Raw genomic sequence first — 21,726 nt, 5'->3', positions numbered from 1 at the left:
CTTATCCATGTTATATCTCTTAAGCATTTTCTCAATATAAGCTTTCTGAGATAACCCTAGTACTCTTTGGGCTCTATCTCGTAGTATCTCAATGCCAAGGACATATGAAACATCACCAAGATCCTTCATATCAAAGTTGGATGAAAGGAAATTCTTAGTCTCATGCAACATGTTCTTATCGTTGCACGCTAATAGTATGTCATCCACATACAGTACTAGAATTATTAATTTTCCACCCTTAACTTTGACGTAGATACAACTATCCACATCATTCTCCTTAAGTTCGAATTTCTTAATGACCTCATCGAATTTAAGGTTCCACTGCCTGGACGCAAGTCCATAAATGGATTTCCTTAATTTGCATCTCATATGTTCCTTACCCTTTATGGCAAAACCTTCTGGTTGTGCCATAAAGATTGTTTCATTTAAGTCTCCATTTAGGAACGCAGTCTTAACATCCATCTGATATAGCTCCATATCAAAATGGGCTACTAATGCCATGACGATTCTAAAAGAATCTTTGGTAGACACAGGAGAAAAGGTCTCATTATAATCAATTCCTCCCTTCTGTGTGAACCCTTTTGCTACGAGCCTAGCTTTGAATCGTTCAACCTTCCCTTTGGAATCACGTTTGGTTTTGTAGACCCATTTACAGCCTACTAGTTTGACTCCATTGGGAAATTCTACTAAATCCCATACTTTATTAGTACTCATAGATCTTAATTCATCTTCCATGGCTTCAATCCATTTAGTGAAATTCTCACTTGACACTGCCTGTCTGAATGTAGCATGGTCACTTATATTCCCGATATCATATACATCCTCACTTAAATATGTCTCGTAATAATCAGGAATAGCCGATCTCTTTGCCTGTTGCGACCTTCTTACTGGTTCAATCGCAATTGGTTGAGGAATTAGTTGAGGAACTGGTTGAGGAATTTGATCTTGTGGTGCATGTTGCGCCTAGTTCCCAACCATTTGTTTCATGTTCTCCTGCGTGGGCTCTTAAACTACTGGATCAGGAAGCTCAACCCGCAATTCTTCGAGACTCACTTCCCTCCTTAGAAAACTCCCACTAACTCCTGAGTCCTCTAGGAACACAACCTGTCTGGTTTCTACGAATTTAGTGTGGCGACCAGGACAATAGAATCGATACCCCTTAGACTTTTCTGGGTATCCAATGAAGTGGCAGCTTACCGTCTTAGAATCTAATTTCTTTTGCTGTGGACCAAATAATTTAGCCTCAGTAGGATAGCCCCATACCTTTAAATAATTAAGTGATAGTTTTCTCCCATTCCACAGCTCAAAAGGTGTCTTGGGAACTGACTTAGATGGAACCCGATTAAGTATGTAAGCAGCTGTTTTTAATGCTTCCATCCACAGCTCCACAGGGAAACTAGAATAACTGAGTATGCTCCGTACCATGTCAAGCAGTGCATGGTTACGTCGCTCAGCGACTCCATTTTGCTGTGGTTCGTCTAGCATAGAGTACTGAGCTCTTATGCCATTTTCTTCTAAGTACTTAGCGAATGGTCCTTTAATCTGACCATATTGAGCGTATTTCCCATAATATTCACCTCCCCTGTCTGATCTTACAATTTTAATAGAAGTATTGTGCTGTTTCTCAACTTCCGCCTTATAAATCTTAAATATTTCTAAAGCGTCTGAATGTTTTTGGATGGGGTAAATGTGTCCATAACTGGGATAATCACCAGTAAATGTTATAAAAGAATCATAACCATCTACCGATGTTACTGAGAGAGGGCCACATATATATGTGTGAATTATTTCTAATACGCCCGTACTCCTATTCACTCCTTTCTTAATAGTCTTAGCATATTTTCTCTTAATGCAGTCGATGCATTGCTCTGAATCTGAAAAGTCTAACGGAGTATCTCATCTTTAATGAGACGCTCCATTCTCCCTCTCGAAATGTGTCCAAGGCGACAGTGCCACAATTTTGAAGAAGTCTCATTATCACGCTTACGCTTATGCATCGCATCACAAACATTCATTACAGAATAATTATCATCAAGGGAGAGCCAATAAAGATCGCCTTGCAAATGATGGCCAACACTAATATTATGAAATTTAATGTTGCAAACCGAGTTGCCAAACTCATACACATGTCTAGATTTATCTAAATGCGAAACGGAAATAATGTTTCTCTTTAAACTAGGAACATAAATGACATCATCTAAATTAAGCTGGAAGCCGCCTGACAACTCTAAGGAGAAGCTTCCAACGCCTTCGACTTCAACCATGTTCCCATCAGCCACTCTTAGGCTTCGCTCCCCCCTTCTTATAGTTCGGATTGAACGGAATACCTGTAATGAATAAGAAATATGCACAGTGGCACCTGAGTCAATTAACCAAGTGTTAGGGGATAAATGTGCTAAGAATAACTCATCAATGAAAGAAACAACATCAAACTTAATATTACCTTGCTGTTTCAACCATTCCTTAAAGCCTGGGCAGCCCTTCTGAAGATGCTTGGATGAAGAACAGAATGAGTACAGCATCTTTCCACCTTGGGACTGCTTGCCTTTGAACTTGTTGTTATTCCTAGGTCCAAAGTTTTGGTTCTCTTTCTTCTTAAACTTCTTCTGGCCTTGCTTGCTGCTACCTGACTCATGCTGATTCTTAAGAGGATTGTCACTGATGCTCATGTGATGAACCATGTTCACCACATCTTTCATCTTCTCAGTCTTAAGTCTATCTTCTTCTTCAACACAATAACTACTCAGCTCACTGATAGACCAAATAGCCTTGTTGGTGTTGTAGTTTATCTTGAAAGCACTGTACTATGAGGGCAGCGAGGTCATGATGAAGTGAACAAGGAATCCATCTGAGATCTCCATCTGCATCTCCTTAAGCTTGTTGGCCATGTCACACATGTTGAGAATGTGCTGCCTGATGCTAGTCTTTCCATCATACTGAGAGGCCACTAACTTCATGATGAGAGTGCTTGCATAAGTCTTGGATGAGCTCTTGAAGTTCTCCTCAATCTTTTCCAGAAAGACCTTGGCACTCAGATCTGCTCCCTGCGCATCTTTGGTGGGGATGGCGCCCTTAATGCCAGCACTGATGGTCTGAGACATGACCATAAGCGCCATGCGGTCTGTAACGAACCGGCTCGGGATAACGGTTAAGATCTACTCTGCACGTTGAGTAAACCACACCTGCTAAAACTCTCTTGCGCTTTCATCCTCGCTTCGCGCAAAAGGTTGCAACTGGAGTTACTAACTTCCCATAGACCGGCTATTTAAGCTGGTTCAACTCCCTCTCGTTTTTCAGTTTGGGACTAAAGGGAACTGCCCCCCGCGGTGCTACAGTAGCATCATTACAGTAACTGCGCGGCCCACTGGGCCGTTCTGTTACACTGTCTGATCTTGCCCACTTTTCCAGAGCAGCTGAAGTCTGTCCTACAGCAACAGTAGGCTTATCCTCCCTTAATGCCAGATCAAGATCATTCCAAGCCAAGTACGTCATGATCTTGCCCTTCCACTCAGGAAAATTCGCTCCATTGAGTGGCTCAATGTTGTTTAGGTACGAGGCCACATCATTGACATTTGTCACTGAAAATCAAAGGAAAAACTTATCTTAGTAATCATATACAATGAAATGCAAAAAAAACATAATAATAATCCTACGGTGGTCTAATTAACATCATGCAATTAAAATTTCAATTTGCATCATCGGTGGGGAAAACAAATGAAATTTTGTCTTAATACTCATGATTAAACAACGGCGGTCAGAAATAATCACAAGTTTACTCTAAATAAATTTCTCGGTGGTTCCATTTATTTAGAGGCATCTCAAAGTATAGTGGTGGAATAAACTTATGAACATGAAATAAATACCAACTATCTAAAATTACTCATGTAATAGCTTAACTGAAAATAATGCAGGAATTAAACTGAGCTTAATACTGAAAATGAACTGAAAAACTGAAAATAAAAGCGAACTGAAATTCGGCCCGAAAAAGAAAATTGGCCCAGCACGGCCCGCTAGCGTGCCGCGCACCCTCAATACACGGGCTCGCCTAGAAGCAGCCCGCGCACGCACGACCCAGCAAGGCGGAAAGACGCGGCCCAGCTCAGCGCAGCGCTGCGGCTCAGGGGGCGGCTCATGCGCGCGGCTTAGGCGGCTCGGCTTAGCGCGCGGCTTAGCTGCTGGCTTGGCTTAGTTGCGCGGATCGGCTGATGCGCGGCTTAGGCGGCCCATCAAGCGATCTGGCCCGGCAGCGGACGAGCGGGCCGGCATTTCGGCCCACGCGGCGCGCGCCCCGCCCCTCCCCGGGATCGATCTGAGCCGTTGGCTCTCATCCGACAGCTAAGAACGGCTCGGAATGGGCTTAAATAGCTTAAATTTCGGGAGGGGGTTGAAACCCTAACTGATTCTCACCCTCTCCCCCTCGCGAGTGCTGGTCATGGCGGCGCCGCCGGCCGCCGTCCGGCTCAGATCCGGCTCCCTCCCGGCGTGCTCCTTCTGCGGGATCTGATGGCCGGAGCTCCGCAGGCCCCGTCTGCGGCACCGCGTGCGTCTCGCGCGCGGTCCGCCGAGGGGCTCCGCCGGAGCTCCGTGGCCAGCGACGCCGAGTGAGCTTTTGGCCGGTGGGAGCGCAAGCTGATGGCCAGCAGAGCGCAAGCTGATGGCCGGCGAAGGCTGCGCGCGTGGCCAAGGGAAGCAGCACCCATGGCTTGCCAGTTGCCACCCACCCACATGCTCCGGTGAGCGACCATGACAACCACCACCAGCAGACCAGAGCATTCGGTCCACGACTACAAACTGGATAGCAAGGCCCACGAAGTCGCACAGGCCGGAACTACCCAGCCCAGCCTTTTCTGTTCGACCTTTTGACGAGCAGAGCAGCTCGGCCACAGGAGAACGTGGGCTGAATTTCGTGAATTCACTGCCCATTGATGAGTATTGATATGAGGCGGCCGTTAACCACCGGCTTTTGTTCGAGTCGTTTTAAACATTTTTCGTCCAATTATAATGTGACACGCTACCAAATATGGTTACTAGAAGAAAAAATAAATTGACTGAAAGATTAATAACAAATTGCTGAAATGTAATAAAAAATTGAAAACAAGAATCAGTTAAAAATTAAGTAACAAAAAATAGTCATTGCTAGTTTAATTATAAGGGGCTCACTACAAACAAAAATGATTAACATGTTAAGCCTAGTGTTTATAAAATCATTTTTTGTTTCAAATTATTAATGTACTAGGCTTTTTATCTTTAGGCATGCAAATATAAAATGTTGATTACTATATTTTTTATGCATTTTTTTTTTCAAATTTACCTCCCGTATTATCACTTGGTGTGACGATAAAGAAAAGACTGACAGAAAAACATTTTCGAGGTATGATTGAATAAACCAGGGACACTAACATGCTCAGCTCTAGAAATTCGACAAATTTAACATTACGTAATTTAAATTTGACCAATAAAGTAGCCTTTTGATTCTAAGGTAGGTTGTCCATTATCTAACTGACCTAGTAGCTGATAAATAAAATGTTGGGAAAAAATTATGGTTTGAAACCCACGCAATTTCTGTTCAACTAATTATTCACACCGTTTAAATAAAAGGCCCAACACATATCTTATTTTCTTCCGTGTGTGGAATCAGCCAATCAGGTGGGACAACTTTCACGGCACCAACCTATTTTGTTAGATAATGGGAAAAAGGAGTACCTAGTCTTGACACCAAAAGATACTACAACCGATTATTAAAAAGTTTACAGCTCTTCCATCTGCGATCACACTCATAGGATTAGACAAAATGGCGACAAACCAACCCAAAAGTTTGATGAAGACGCTTATTAAGAACCAATCCTATTAATAAACCTCCATCCATGGTTACAAATATCTCCATGACCAAAACACAACCTCCTAGTTTGACATGCCTTCCGAATTACCTCCTTGTCTTCCTCACGTCTTTGTAGTTGTACCCAGAATCTGAGCTAATGGTGCTCCGATATAGTACCTGCATGTAAGTTTTAGTTGGGATTTGTCAAACAGCACATCGTTTCTACTAAGCCAAATAGCCCAACAGGAGCAGATGCTCCTACTAAAATGGTCTTTTTAAATTGGTTCCGACCCCCGAAAGCCAATTACCAAACAAATGAGTAATGCTATAGGGTGGATTTAAATCAAAGGCAAACTATACGGCTCTCTATATGAACTTAGCTACAAGACAATCAATAAAGAGATGTTGAACAATTTCATCACTAGAACAAAAGCAACACTATTTGTTACTATTCCAATTCCGTCTTGATAGATTTTCTTTAGTAAGAATAACACCTCCCTTTAAGTACCACATAAATGTTTTAATTTGAAGGGGCATTTTCAATTTTCCAAAGGTGTTTGTCAAATTATACATTACCATTGCTAATAAGTGCACTATATATTAACTTTAATTACCACATAAATGTTTTAATTTTAATGGCATTTTCAATTTCCATAGGTATTTGTCAAATTGTACGATAGCATTGCTAATAAGTGCACTATATATTAAACTAACGGTGAACATACTAGATTGATTCAAGCGCCATCGAAACACATCAACATTATTATTTAAATGAACATGACTCATACGAGCAACCAAATCATGCCATAAAGTAAGAGTATGACCTATCAAAGTTCTTATAAAAGATACATTGAGAGGTACTCTATTAAATACTGATGCTTCAGTGGCATGCTTTTTTCGCATAATATTAAAAAGGATGGAATATTGCTCTCTAAGTGTATGATTGCCTATCTACTTGGCCTCCTAAAATCTTATTTTATTGCTATTATTTAATTGAAAAGGACCCATAGTTGACATACCAGGAATGTTTCTGTTCGCCATGGTGCCATGCCGTGTAGCTGCTCGGTTCAGAGTTGCGAGAGCTGACACGGAGCCGGCAATGGCGCCTCAGCATCAGCATCAGCACGAGCGCGATCACCGGACGCAGCAGCGGCAAAGAGCTGCCTCGTATTGAGCGCCAGCCAAGCGGCGCCACCTCCGCAGGCCTTCGCGGATGCTCTCGCTGTACTCGCCGTCGTCGCGGTCACGGAAGGCCTCGCGGTCCTCCATCGCGTTCGTGAAGCTAGTCTCGAACAGCTCCACCTTCCATTCCTCCATGCGCGGGAGGTCCGAGTGCCGGTAGACGAACTCCAAGTACTCCTGACCAAAGAGACGGGCAGGTCGTGTCAGCTACGATCGAGCTGTGTGAGCAGCCGAGGACGGCGATCGAGTCGCCGCCACCGCCAGTGCGTCGTCGTAAATCAGTGCCGTACATAGCGGTCGACGGCGGGGATGGCGTGCGTGCGGTAGGCCGGCACGCCGGCCGCCTCCCTAGCGCTGGAGTCCTCCCGCACCGCCCGCAGCATCTCCTCCTCCGGCGGCAGCGCCTCCCTGCCGGACAGCACCAGTGCGACCCACCTCGCCTGCGCCTGGAAGAACCACGGCGCGAAGATCTGCATGGGCACGCCGACGAACGAAAGCGACGGCGCGAGCGGCGGCGGGAAGGTGTGCTCGTACAGCGGGCCGACGCGGCTGCTGTCCACGGTGACGAGCCCCGCCGTGTCCAGGAACGGGATCGAGTAGGAGTACCCGGTGCAGTAGATGACGGTGTCGGCGGCGGCGAGGGAGCCGTCGGCGAACGCCACCGTCCCGTCCTCGCGCAGGCGGTCCACCGGCGGGTGCAGGCGGATGCCGGCGTGGTTGGCAAGCAACTTGGACATCATCGGCGACGGCGTCGTGGCATCCTCCACGGACTTGGCCGCGATGTGGACCTCCCTGGCGACGCCGCAGAGCTCCGTCGCGATGTCCAGGCCGCTCTCGCCGCAGCCCACCACCAGCACCGCCTCGTCGCGGAAGGGGTCCGGCACCCGGTACGAGTGGCTGTGCAGCTGCCGCCGCGGCCACACCTCCATGCCGTCGATGCTTGGCAGCCTCGGCTGCGAGTAATGGCCGTTGGCCACGACCACGGCGTCGAACACCTCCTCCGTGGGCGACCCTTCCTGCCCACCGTCAGGATCGACGTGCACGGATCTCACCTGCCATTTCACGTAGGAGCAGGCCGCGCCAGCCTCCCGCGGCGCCATGGCGATGTTAGGAATAAACCCAGCGCGTGTGTGCGCAGCTGGGCGTGTGCGTGTGTTGTGTGCGGCATCGCGTGAGTGCGTGGAGCCGTCGGGTCCGTGGCGTGTCGCGTGTGTGCGCGCGCGGGCGTCGTGTGCGTGTGTGTGCACGCAGAGCTCAATCGTGAGCGCGATCGAAGCCGTGGTCGTGCGGGCGATCAGGAGGTTGGAGTCCGGGGGAGATTCGCGTCAGCTGCACGGAGGGTGAAGACCGTTGGAGCGGGCGCATTGTGCGCAGGATCTCCGGACACGGCGGGAACGCGTTGGAGCGCGTCGTGCGCGCTCGTGGCGGAGGTGGCGGCATCGTAGCGCGTAGTGTGGGACGTGGGTGCGTTCCTGGGGCTATAAAGCTCCTCTGTACTCCGGTTGTGATCTGTGCGAGGTGAATTGGAGAGCGGCGTCCGGCGCCGTGCGTTTGTGCGCGAATTCCTCCGCCTGCTACTGTTTATCTTCAACCTCCCGCTCGCTAAAATTCGCCGCGTGTAGTTGCAATCGGTGAGGCTAAGCTAGTCAAGGAGCTCGAGGGTGGTGAAGCGCATCCGTTGTGCGCAAGAACCAAAGCCGGCGACTGCCAGAGGGGTGACTTCATCGACGACCCCCCCGGCGGTCCCCTGTTTCGTGTCGCGGCGCGAGCGCGGAGCGCCAACAATTGGCATCAGAGCTAGGCTAGGGCGGTGCGCTGGTGCATGTTCTACGGCGGATCGGTGAGCCCACCTCGACAGCCGGCAAACAAGAAGCGCGTGGTCCCGCGGCGGAGTGCGACGGCGATGACCATGGCGAGCGGCGATGAGAAGACTCCTCCAGTCTCTCCGAAGAAGCCGTTAGGCGGAAAGGGCGGTGAAGACGCCGAGAGCAGCGGGAAGGGGGAGATCGTGCGCGTTGTCCATGAGTTCGGCGGAGCGCCAAATTGGCCGGTGCTCACCAAGACCAATTATACGGCGTGGGCGATCAAGATGGAGGCTATCCTCGACGCGCAAGGCCTATGGGAGGTCGTGTCTTCGTCGAGCGGCGCCGAGGTGGACGTGCGGCGTGGCAAGACGGCGCGCGCGCATCTTCTTCAAGCCCTGCCAGAGGATATCCTGATGCAGGTTTCGTGCATGCCAACGGCGCATGCGGTGTGGGAGGCGTTGAAGACTCGGTTCGTCGGCGCGAACCGGGTGCGGACGGCGCGCCTCGCCACGCTCAAGGGGGAATTCGACCAGCTGCTCATGGCGGACGGCGACGCGCTGGACGAGCACGCTGGGAAGATCAGCGGCATGGCCGCGAGGTTCGCCAGCCTCGGGTCCACGCTCGACGACGCCGCCATGGTGAAGAAGCTGCTCGACACTGTGCCTGACCGGTTGTACCCGGCGGTGGCGGGCATCGAGCAGTTCTGTGACGTCGCCACCATGCCGTTCGAGGAGGCGCTCGGGCGCCTGAAGGCGTTCGACGAGCGTTCGCGGCGGCGCGCTCAGCTTGCAGGCGGACTGGGCACGTCAGGCGGCCATGGTGATGGCGAGCGGCTTCTGCTCACGGAGGAGGAATGGCGGGCGCGGCACAAGGCGAAGTCCGGGATCGGGAGGTGCTTCAACTGCGGCGTGCGCGGTCACTTCGCCCGGGATTGCCGCAAGCCCAAGAAGGAGGTCGCGATGGCGGCCATGGCGGATGTCGGCGAGGAGTCAACCGAAGCAGCTCTCCTCTGAAGACTCCGGCGTCGGCGGCGCTGGAATCCGGCGTAGGTGCGCTGGGTTTAGGGGGAGATTGTTAGGAATAAACCCAGCGCGTGTGTGCGCAGCTGGGCGTGTGCGTGTGTTGTGTGCGGCATCGCGTGAGTGCGTGGAGCCGTCGGGTCCGTGGCGTGTCGCGTGTGTGCGCGCGCGGGCGTCGTGTGCGTGTGTGTGCACGCAGAGCTCGATCGTGAGCGCGATCGAAGCCGTGGTCGTGCGGGCGATCAGGAGGTTGGAGTCCGGGGGGAGATTCGCGTCAGCTGCGCGGAGGGTGAAGACCGTTGGAGCGGGCGCATTGTGCGCAGGATCTCCGGACACGGCGGGAACGCGTTGGAGCGCGTCGTGCGCGCTCGTGGCGGAGGTGGCGGCGTCGTAGCGCGTAGTGTGGGACGTGGGTGCGTTCCTGGGGCTATAAAGCTCCTCTGTACTCCGGTTGTGATCTGTGCGAGGTGAATTGGAGAGCGGCGTCCGGCGCCGTGCGTTTGTGCGCGAATTCCTCCGCCTGCTACTGTTTATCTTCAACCTCCCGCTCGCTAAAATTCGCCGCGTGTAGTTGCAATCGGTGAGGCTAAGCTAGTCAAGGAGCTCGAGGGTGGTGAGGCGCATCCGTTGTGCGCAAGAACCAAAGCCGGCGACTGCCGGAGGGGTGACTTCATCGACGACCCCCCCGGCGGTCCCCTGTTTCGTGTCGCGGCGCGAGCGCGGAGCGCCAACAGGCGACGCGCACGACCCTGGTGTGGAGCCTGACGGCGCCGGCGAGCCCGAACGCGGCGCAGAAGTCCTTGATGTAGCAGAGGACCTCACGGTGGCCCGGGAAGCGGCGCGCGTCGCGGCCGGGCCTGGGCACGAACTGGAAGTCGGAGAAGCCCATGCACTCGCGCGGGCTGATCAACCGCACCGACGCGTACACGCTGCTGTGCACCTTCACCGGCGCCGTGGCTCCCAGCGGGTCGCCGCCGTCGGTCCTCGGGTCGTACAGCCACTGCCCGCCGACGTCGCCGCGCTGCTCCATGACCATGACGGCGAGGCCCTCGCGCCGCAGCTCGCGCGCTGCCGCCAGCCCGGACATGCCGGCGCCGACGACGCAGACCTTCTTGAACTCGGGTGCCCTGTCGCTCGCCATGGCCATGGATCCAGGCAGTAGGTCTGAAGCAGGCTTACTTTGTCGCCCAGGCGCAGAGCAAGAATGCATGGTGGTGTAGTCGACGAAGAAAGTACATTGGTAGTTTAAATTACAGGGCGAATGGACTTGGCGGGACCCACTTAATTAGCTTTTAGTGGAAGTGTCATATTACCAAAATTGTATACTATGTAACCGGGCCAAGAAGTGTTATATATGATGATGATACTCTCTCTTTTTCTTTTTCTGTTATATCAGTAAATTTAATGCTCATGATATTTTCATAATACTTTAGATAAGATTGGTCCTATAATATGTTTTCATTGAATAACTCCAGCCATCAATAAGAGAAAATTATGGAAGGCTGAAAAAAACTGAATTCTAGATGGAGTCGAGAGATGTGAAGAGAGAAAAGCCGGGCGAGTGTTCAATGAAATCTTGGATGTTTGATCCAATGGCCCAGATTGGAGTTTCCACAGTTTGCATACGAAGGTGGTTTGCATAGCATACGTTGTCTACTTGTGGACCCGAATTTTGTATTTCAATTTTTATGCCCAAAAATTATATAAATTTTATCATATAAGTTTCATTTTTTAAAAAAATTTCAAACAAATTGTTTGTATTTGAAAATACTTATACATGTAAATTTGTTACTTTTTGCCTTTATAAGTTTTGTACACAATTTTGTATTTGAACAAGTTATATAACTTTCAATCTAACTTAAACAAATTTGAACCTCACGTGGCACGTTTAGCAAATTTAAGGATTCGAATATATATCCATTTTGAAATTTGGGAACCTAGATAATACCACAACTCAAGTTCCAAGATCAATGGGGCATTTTACTGTTTGAAATAGAAAAGAGAAACACGTAGTTGAGGCAGAGTATATGCTTGACAAGTAGGCATCTCTAGATAGTATTTTTGGGCTGCAATTAAGCCCATTAACAGTATACGTCATGCTTCTATCTAGAGAAAAGATTTTATCCATGCAAAAGAGGATAGAGATCATGACATCACCCACATACATGTAAAGTCGTAACTAAAAAAGTTATAAGTATTAAACTGAGTATTTAAATTAAATTTGGGTTATACCATTATCTTTATTTTAATAAGATCATCAAAACAAGATCGCACTTGCCTATGTTTTCATGATATTCAGAAAAAATATTTTTTAATACTCAATAATGAATTTCGGCTACCGAAATATTTTCACAACAAGAATAAATATTATTTTATATGAACAAAAAATTAAACATAATAAAAAAATAATATACAACGAGTAAAATAGTACACATCACAAATATTTGATTGTATAGGATAAATAATGAAAAACAGATATCACGAACAAATGAGTTAATATAACGGAATACTTTTAGTCTACAAAGCGAACAAATAATTTGATGTTGCGAACAAATTCATTACACGCAGATAAATAATTTTACATGAAGATAAATTAGTGTATAAAAGAAAAAATTCTTTTCACACACTAATTTATGAATCTACAATACAGATAAATTAGTATACATTGAGTATAAATCACTCTTAAATGTGAACAAAAGAATACAAACTTATTTTTATATTAAAATAAATTTATATATGCAGACTTAGGATAGGAAAAAGGAAGCGAAAAGAAGGAAGGAAAGAAATAGAAAGAATAAAGGAAAGGAAATAGTCAGAGTAGTAGCGAACAAATAATAATGTATAGCTATGTATGCATGTGCATGCTGCATATAATTAGCCAATAGACTTGCCTGCGCATGCACAGTAAAATAAAAGTAGTCTACTTGCAGGGGCTGCACGCAATGCTACTAGGCCAAATAAAATTAAAAATAATCTAATTCATGGTTCAGGCGTGCACAATGATTAGCTATTTAGCTAGCTAGAGCTGATGTGTCAAGAAAAAAATAAAAGAGAGAGTAGTCACTATAGACAAGCAAATAGCTGATCTATTTTACATAAACCAAGAACATATGAGAGGAGCGTGTTGGTCCAATGATATAAAATAGTTTTTTTCTCTCTCTCACTTCTACATCAGCAGACTAAATAGTTAGTACTAGTTATTATTATTGCGGACACCCTGAGACCATGGATTCTAATTTTGGGTGTGTTTAGTTCCCAAAAATTTTTGGGTTTAGATACTGTAACACTTTCGTTTTTATTTAGTAATTAGTATCCAATCATGAATTAATTAGGTTCAAAAGATTAAATTTAATACTCTGTATATGTGTTTAAAAATTCGATGTGACAGGAAATCTTAAAAAATTTTAAGAACTAAACATGGACTTTGGAGCCTGAGCAATATTATATAGCCTTTCCGTCCGACAGGGCGACAGGTCGGCGTGAGGGCGCCCAAGCACACGAAAGATGGTCACGGCGTCCGTGCCGGATCCGACGAATTCTTGTGGCCAAAATGTCAGATCAGATCAGAGACTAGTAGTGTCTGGCCAGTAATGGGTGCCGGCCGATCGATCCGGCTATGGACAAGCTCTTGAAGCACGTGCGCGTCGTCGGCGAGGGCGTGTCGGGGCCAGGGTTTTAAAATCCGATCGGACCGGTCTAACCGCCGCCCTCCGGTACCGGTTTATCGGACCGGTTAGGCGGTAACCGATGGAAACCGGTTAAATTCAAATCCAAATTCAAATAAATTCAAAAACTCCCATGCAACCGGTTTCGACCGGTTTACCGGCCGGTTTGACCGGTTTGAAATTCAAAAGCTCCCGTGCAACCGGTTTACCGGCCGGTTTGACAGGTTTACCGACCGATTTGACCCGTTTACCGGCCGGTTTGACCGGTTTGATCGGTGGGCCTTCATGGGCCGGCCCATTTTTTTTTCTTTTTCTTTTTTGATTTAACTTTAAATTCCCACAAACTATACTAAATGAATGAATTTTTGAGAAAATTTGACACCATTAGATTCATCACACCTTGAAGTATTTTTAGGAATTTTTTTAGGAATTTTTCATTTTTTGAATTCAAATTTAAAATTTGAATTTTGGCCGGTTGGGTACCGGCCGAAATCGGAACCGGACCGGACCGGTTTGACCGGTAACCAGTCAAACCGGACCGGTTCCCACCGGTTAGGTTAACCTTGGTCGGGGCTGCCGGCAGCGCGCGAGGGCCTCGCCGTCACAGTCATGGAGCAGCGCAGCGCAGCGACGTCGGCGGGGCAGTGGCCGTACGACCCGAGCACCGACGGCGGCGACCCGCTCGGCGCCAGGGCGTTAACCACTGGCTTTTGTTCGAGTCGTTTTTAACAATTTTTTCGTCCATTTATAGTGTGATACGCCACCAAACATATCACTAGAAAAAAAACTAAATCGATTGAAAGATGAATAACAAATCACTGAAACGTAATAAAGAAAAACTGAAAACAAGAATCAGTTAAAAATTAAGTAAAAAAATTAAAGCAGTCATGAGGACATCATTACTAGTTTCATTATAAGGTGCTCAGTGCATAGTGCATAATTGAAAGCCTAATGATTATAAAATCCTTTTTTGTTTCAAATTGTTAATATACTAGGCTTTATATCTTTAGGAATGGCGTCTCTCCTCCTCGGGGCGGCTCGGGCGGGACCCCCAACGCCCGCCGCCGCCACCCCCCTAGCGCCGCTTCCCACCCCTCGCCGTCGCCTGAGCGGCCGCTGGAAGTCCACGCGGCCGCAAGGAAGGCGGCGGCGGGGCTCCGCCCCCTCCCTTATCCTCCTTCCCCCTCCCTCGCGCACTCCGGTATGGTGGTCTTGTCAATGGCAAGCGGCGGCACCTGTGCGCGACGGCGCGGACCGGCGGTGATTCGCAGCCGGATCCACCCCGTGTAAGCCCGGATCCGCCCACGCGGCCGCCTGATCGGCTCTCCTGCGGCGGTGCGGCTCGGTCTCAGGGCCTGCCCGCGGCCGGCGTGGCGGGGCTCGGCACAGCTCGGGCCTCCGCGCGTCAGGGCGCTGCGGCGACGGGCCTGGTTGTGGTGGCGGCTTCCGCGGCTTGCCCGCGAGCGGTACGACGGCGACAGCTCCCGCGGCCGGGGCGCGACGAGGCTTGGCCCTGCAGCGCCCACACTGGCGCGGTGGGGCTCGGCTCAGCGGCGTTCGTGGCCACCGTGTGGCGTGGGCGGCACGGCGCGACGGCGGCTACAATGCTGGTGCTTGGGTGGCACTCGCGGCCCGGCAGCATCGGCTCTTGCCGCTCGCGGCGCTAGGTGGCGATGGGGGCACTGCTCCTCTCTTGCCTGGCCGTGTTCTGCTCTCTTGCTCCTCTGGGGATTGGCCGGGGTGCAGGCGAAAGCTCGAACGGCAACGTCTGCTGACGCCGCTTCCTCCTTGGAGGCGTTCTTTTGCACCTCTCGGCCTCCCCGTGCCGGATGTTGCGGGTGAAAACCCAACCCATCTTGGGCTGGCGTCGGCGGCGCTTTCGGCGATGCGACCTTCTTGAAGGCGACGCTTGGCTAATCCGGTTGGCGGCGACGGCCATCGACAGAGTGTGCTACCTCTTCTCTTCCTTTCTTCCTCCCATAGATAAAATTATTGCTTTTGTTGGTGCGGCTCGCGTCGAGGACCCAATCCGATCGGGCAGGTGTGCAGAGGCTCTGGTCGACAGCCCGATCCGATTGGACATAGCGAGTCGAGGCCTGGGTCGATATCCCAATCCGACCTGGGTAGTGGGGATGAGCCGTGTCTCTAGAGGCTTCCTGTCTGCGTAGGCGGTGCAGCGGAGATTCCTGCGGCGGCACGACGAAGGTGGAGGTTTTGGAGTGGCTTGGTGGTACGATGTCACCCTCAACGGCGAAGCAAACCCGGATCCTTGGAGAGTCTAGCGGCGGTGGCGGCGAGACCCCGTGCGCTTTAAGGTGGTGTCCGAGGAGTGGTGTGTGGCGGTGGATGTGGTGAGGCCCCCACGCGTTGAGTTGAGGCCTAGGTCGATGTCCCAATCCGACCTGGGTGAGGTGTTGTCTTGGAGTTTCAGGTTCCGGCGTTTTTTTCGATGTTTGAGGTGCTTGGTGCCGCAGCGGTACTTTGGCGAGGGGTCCTACATGGCGGTGGCTCTTTCGGTGTGGTGCCGTGGACTCCTCTACTGACTTCTGCTAACGTACGGTTGGAGTTGGGAGATCGGCGACCGTGTTTGCATGATATGAAGACGACGGTGGCACGATGGAGGAGTCGTGGTGGTCACTTGGCTTGCAGCGGACTGTGGCGGCCAGTTTTGCACGGCAGCGGTTGGTCAGTGTAGGACATCGTCGGGGACGACGGCGCTTGCGAGGTGGGCTACTTGTCGGCTTCTTCTTGGGTAGTGGTTGTGACACCTCAGGTGTTAGCACATTTAAATACAATCAATGTACCTTAGTTAAAGTTAAAAGAAAAATTTGAGAAAGTAATTCAAAAGAGAAAGGATCAAAGAAAAGACAAATCATACCAAAGAAATTAAAAGAAAAAGAAAAAAAAAGAGTAAAAAGCTACTCAAAATTTAATTCAAAAATTGTGCACAAAAATTTAGTTGGCTCATGGGAGGTGTTTCAATTGACATGTGCTCAATTGAACTTCAGCCAAAATCAAGTCAAAAACTGAATAAAACTAAAGTCCTTTTGTGCAAATATGCAAATGTACCAATAGTTCGAAATGTGAGTTTCAAATGAAAATTTGCATAACACAAAAGTTGTAGATCTTGAAAAGTTATGCAAAAGTGGTATTCAACACTTTTCCATTTGAGCCCTCCAAGTAGGAGAAAATTTTAGATTACCGAGAGGTCCCTGGAATTTCAGAAATCACAAATATGCCCTTATCTCCATCTCTCTCTCCCCCGGCCTGCTCTGTTCGCGCCGCCCGCCGTACGCCGCCGGTGGACTTCGTCCACCGCGCGCCCGCGGCCAAATGGACCCGGGGAAACCTCTCCGCGCCACCTGGCCCGCCCCTTGGCACCTCCTCGCGCGCACACGCGTCCCCAGGCCGCTCCCGAGCCGCCACGACACCCCGGCCGGCGCAGCGCCGCTGCCTCCTCCGCCCGCTCGCCGTCGAGCCGCCCAGGACCAAATCAACCGCCCCCAGTCACTACATTCCTCACACAGGAGCTCTTTGGCCTATAAAAACCACCAGAGCTCCACAGTCGCGCCCCTTCTCCTCCTTCTTCTTCCTTCCGCCGCTCCGCCATGGCCGCCGAGATCCAGCTCTCGCGGACCGGCTAGCCCAGCCCCACATTGCCCCCTCCGACCACCGCAACAGCTTCGCCACCTCTCAGTTACGCTCCACGCGCGCAGAATCGAGCCCAAACCCCCTCCCGACGCCGTTCCCCTCTTGCGCCGCCGCCGGCGAGTTCGGGCTCACCGCGGACCGGCCAGCTCTGAAGGAGACCGAGCCCGACAGCTACCCCAGAAGCATCCACGAGCTCACGCGGTGCTCGAGCGCGTCTTGTTCCCCTACCCCGAGCCCTCTTTCACCTCCAGCGCCGGCGAACCGAACAACCGACCCGCCATCAACGCCGACGAGCTCGAAACCGTGCACCAAACGCTCGAACGTCGACCAGGGTAGGTGTTCCTCGATCCTTTCTCTCCCACGCGCCTCCCCGTGGCAGCCCCGGTAAGCCCTGCACCGCAGAACACCACCGGCAAGATGCCACGGCGGAGAAGGCCGGCGAAGGACCCGGTTGTAATTTCTTTTTTTCGTTTAAGGGTGTTTCTGCAAGTTTTTCAGTGTATACCAGTGAACTCCTAAAATGCGAAACAAATCACAGAAAAATCAGAAAAATGCAAACTCAACTGATCTGGGTTCCTTGTAACAAGATCTACAAATTTTGTAACATTCACATTTGCAGAAACTCAACCGAATTTAATCTAGGGAAAAGAATAAGAAAACCACCTTATACATGTTCAGGAAGTTCTGCTCATCAAATGACCTTGATTTTTGGTTATGTTATCACTAAGGAAATTTTGAGGTCACAGTAAAAAGTTGGAACCCAACCAAAGCAGTATCATTTTGGAACAATCAAGATCCTCTAATCTGTTGTTAGCTTTCTCGATTTAATTCTGGAAATTATGCACAATAACTTGCTCTGAAATTTTTGCTGCATGCATGTTCCACTGATTACCTGCAAATCCACAAATTTCAGAATTATTAGAGTTCATTTGCTATATACCATGATTTATGCTGGTTTAATCAACTTAATTCCTCATATATAGTTCTTATGCTCATAAAAACCTATATTTATTTCTGGAGTCTCTTTTTAGCTCTATGTTCCTGTCTAAAAATTTTGAGCTGCAGTTACAGAGTTTTGCTTTGTTGAATAATCATGCTTAGCATCTTAGGGCTAGATTTACTATTTTTGTTCTGAGTAATCTACAATGTTTCTGATCATGATTTTTGGGCATGATCTTGCTTAGAGTATGTTCTATCTGTAATAAAAAGTTCATATTCAGTTCTGATCAAATGCACCTTGATAAATTTATGCAAACTCATGCTAAGTTCACGGAATAACTAATTTATCATAGTGAGTTAAATCCTGAAAAATTTTCTGGAGTATGTTTAACTCATGGCTAGTCTCTGGTAAAAATTTGAGAGCCATATCCCTAGTAAAACTCTCTGTATAATTAATCTTAGTTACAAGCTTGCTGTTTTTGTTCTTTTTATTACCTCAGTTACATAAGTGAATAAAATCTGGAAAAATTTCAGTGCTGAGTAGATCCTTTGAAGTTGCTCCCATAAAAATTGTAGCACCAGAACCCATATTAAACGTTCTGTACAAAAAGATGAAGTAACTAGAGTGATCTACTTGCATGCATAGTTATAGTTTTTGCTTTATGGTTAAAATGCTGAAATTTATACCATGAATGTTCAATTTTGGATCTGAGTTACTTAGTGTTTCATCACTAGCTCTTTAGTAGTTGTGTTGATAAGAAATAAGGGAAGCATGCTATATGTTGAAATTGAAAAATGGAAACTAAAACCCCCCACTCATTCATGAAGAAACGTAGTTAGGTTTACTACTCTATAAATGACTGCCCATGAAATAAACTGTTGAAATCATCACTTAAGTAACTTTTGTTGGACTACAACTTTATCGTGAAGGAAAGAAATTGTTATCCATGAATAACTCTTAATCTTGCATGGCATATAGAAACGGTTAATCTCGCGGACGGTGACTACGAACTGGTGCCCGCGGACTCTCGTGCGGATCAGGAGGTCTCCTTGAACTGTACTAACTTGTCTCAAGACCTGGGCCAAGCCCCAGAAGCTTTTCTGCCTGACAGTGCCCAAGAAGGCAAGCCCCGGAGCATAATCCCACTAATTTTTCCGAATTATCATTCTGCTATCTATTTATTTATGTATGGTAATAATTGGTTTTCTGCATTAAGTTTTCTAGGCGTTGATCGAAAACCTTAGATGCATGATCCATAGGAACCTATGTTTGATACCGGATCTTTGTACCGACTAGTTGCCATGCTAAATAGGTACGGTAGAAGTCGAGTGGTTTCCTGCCTCTCGCGAGCAAATAGGAATTGTACTGACTTTAATTCCTGTTGAAATGTAAGGACAACGGGCGGGGTTGTGTAGTTGTGATACCTCGCTGGTGTAGTAAAAAATGGCTAAGGTTGCGGTGTGTGGCTCATTTCGTTAAGCGTTTGAAAGTACTAGCCACATACCGAGAAATATGGTAATCGGTAAGCTGAAGTACCTGATTGGACCGGCGAGTGGAACGATCTCGCACCCTCCTGGTAGAAGTAGGGTTTATTTTTATGTCGCGACGTACGGGTACAGAGTGGTCGGACTCTGTAGTCGGGGAGGGTGTGCCGGATCCACGGACTGGAAAGAAAGGGGAAAAGTAGCGTGGGCGGGAGCGAAGTCAATCCCCATGCGTGTGGTCTAGGTTCCCCTGGCCAGGTTGAAATCCGATTCAGAATCGTCCGCCTCTCACGGCATGAGACTGCTTAATGTTTTCGGTCACACAGAGTAACAAGTGGAACATGATGATGATAATACTGCTGGTTGATTAAATGATTGCTCTACCATGTTTGTGTAGAGTTAGATGCAAACTTAGAATGGTTAATCCAACTGGAAGATGGCTAAATAAAATCTGAAAATAAGGATCAACATTTAGTGGCATTTTTGGCAAAACAAACCCCACCAACCAAAAAGCCTTGCATGTCTAGTTATCGGACTATGATATATCCGGAGACGGGTCAGTCTTGCTGAGTATTAGTATACTCAGCCTTGCTTGTGGCTCTGTTTTTCAGGTACTAACTTTGAAGATCTGTTTGCGAGTCTTACTTGGCCTTGTACTCTGCCTCCGGGTTGGTCTGTTGAGTGGGATGGCCCGTCAGCTGGTGCTAATCACCCTCCCGCCGAGTGACGCATTCGTACGGGCTTTACCGATGCGTCACGTTATCTCGCTAGTTATCTTTACTGCTTCCGCTGAACATGAGACCTAAATAATTGAGTAGTTGGAACTCCGTAGTACTTTGCTAGTCTGAACATGGTTTGTAATAAATTTTCTTTCAGCTGCAATCACTCTGAGATGTATGAAATGGTTTGTGTTGTAATCTCTGGGTTCACCTTCGTGTGAGTGTTGTCTGCTGATCCTGGAATAGCGTGGCTTTTATCGAGGCTTTACTCGAGGAACTACCGGTGAGTGCCAAATTGGGTCAGAGTTGCTTAGCAACAAAGATCAGTGCACCCGGACCCAGTAGTTTTGGGTGGTTCCGCCACAGCTGCATCAGAGCTCACAGACAGCCTACCAGAGATGGCAACCTCGGTTTTCACAACAACAACTTAAAACTTGACTTCAAAGCTACTAAAGTTTTTGAAAGAGTTTAGGATCTCCAAGGACAAGTCTAGGACGTAAAGCCCTAGGGAATCTTATGGATATAATCAGGTGGCTTATTTTGTAGGGCTAACTTCCAGCACATTACCTTTCAGCATTTAAATTCTGTAATTTAAATTCTGCAACTACACCATCGCCACGAAGGTATGCTTACTTAGTCAGCTGAGGGAGTCTGACCTTCCCGTCGGTGATGCGAGCCGAACGCTGGAGCTCAAGCAGTGGCCTACTTGAGCTGCTGCCCATATACCAACTTCGGTTGAATATATGGGGAGTAATGGTTTGAAATTGGAATTCAATTCCCCGTCAAAGACGGTACTCAGTCAATACGTTGTTTCGATAACGTATGCTTAACGTTGTCCATACGGCGGTAATGGTATGGATGCCGATTCTATAGTGATCGGTAATGTATGGGAACGCTTTCGTGAGTGCTGGCACAAAAGGTTCATTTTATATACTGTCAATCTTCTGCAGGTACGCTAACTCGAAATCGAATTATAGGCTATCTAGCTATATCGAGTAGCTATATAGTGAGAGACGTAATATGTATGCCACCAAAGTCATTGCGTAAGACCAAGGTTACTTGGCAATTTTTCCTTGGTGAGGACGTATAGGTTCTGCATTCATTCTAAAAAAGGTTAGCAAATAAATCTCTGGAGAAATCGCAAGCAAATCAGTTAAAACACTATCCTAGGGAGTATCCAGAAAGTCTGCAACCTGGTTTCCACGAATTTTAACCTTCTATTAAGTTACTCAAATTGACTTGGGGTAGTAAGACTAAATGGTGTTTCTTAAGTTATCCAGCTGCTGTAAAAAAATTGAAAATTTTTGAAGCTTTCTAGCATGGTATTTGTATTTTTGGATCAACCCTGTGTAAAACTGTTAACTCTGAACAGTCTATACAACTGAAATTTTTCGACCTTTATAAGTTGTTCAAACTAAAAATCGTTCAAAATGAAAGTTGTAG

At 48.1% G+C, this 21,726-nt stretch overlaps 1 protein-coding gene across 1 annotated transcript; it reads right to left on the bottom strand.

Annotated features, from left to right (window-relative positions):
* Positions 1 to 5,647: 5,647 nt before the first annotated feature.
* Positions 5,648 to 10,992, bottom strand: LOC120659615 (flavin-containing monooxygenase FMO GS-OX-like 8). The gene is made up of 4 exons (XM_039937812.1): positions 10,521 to 10,992; positions 7,291 to 8,072; positions 6,838 to 7,177; positions 5,648 to 5,995 (listed from the first exon to the last, which is right to left on the bottom strand). Exons 1-3 carry the CDS (start codon positions 10,969 to 10,971, stop codon positions 6,953 to 6,955), a joined length of 1,458 nt encoding a protein of 485 aa, XP_039793746.1. The 5' UTR covers positions 10,972 to 10,992; the 3' UTR covers positions 5,648 to 5,995; positions 6,838 to 6,952.
* Positions 10,993 to 21,726: the final 10,734 nt, after the last annotated feature.

Source organism: Panicum virgatum, chromosome 2N (assembly GCF_016808335.1).
Source record: "Panicum virgatum strain AP13 chromosome 2N, P.virgatum_v5, whole genome shotgun sequence".
Lineage (NCBI taxonomy): Eukaryota > Viridiplantae > Streptophyta > Magnoliopsida > Poales > Poaceae > Panicum > Panicum virgatum.
The sequence above is the reverse complement of the archived record's forward strand: the minus strand, read 5'-3'. Positions and strand labels throughout refer to the sequence as shown.

What these genes read in the sequence shown, in the direction of transcription:
- LOC120659615 (XM_039937812.1), bottom strand. Translation starts at nt 10,971, where the DNA reads ATGGCCATGGCGAGCGACAGGGCACCCGAGTTCAAGAAGGTCTGCGTC. An exon ending in CGCGCCGCGACACGAAACAG is followed by an intron (nt 8,073 to 10,520) that starts GGGACCGCCGGG and finishes CTGGCGCGGCCT; the next exon opens with GCTCCTACGTGAAATGGCAG. An exon ending in TCCCCGCCGTCGACCGCTAT is followed by an intron (nt 7,178 to 7,290) that starts GTACGGCACTGA and finishes CTCTTTGGTCAG; the next exon opens with GAGTACTTGGAGTTCGTCTA.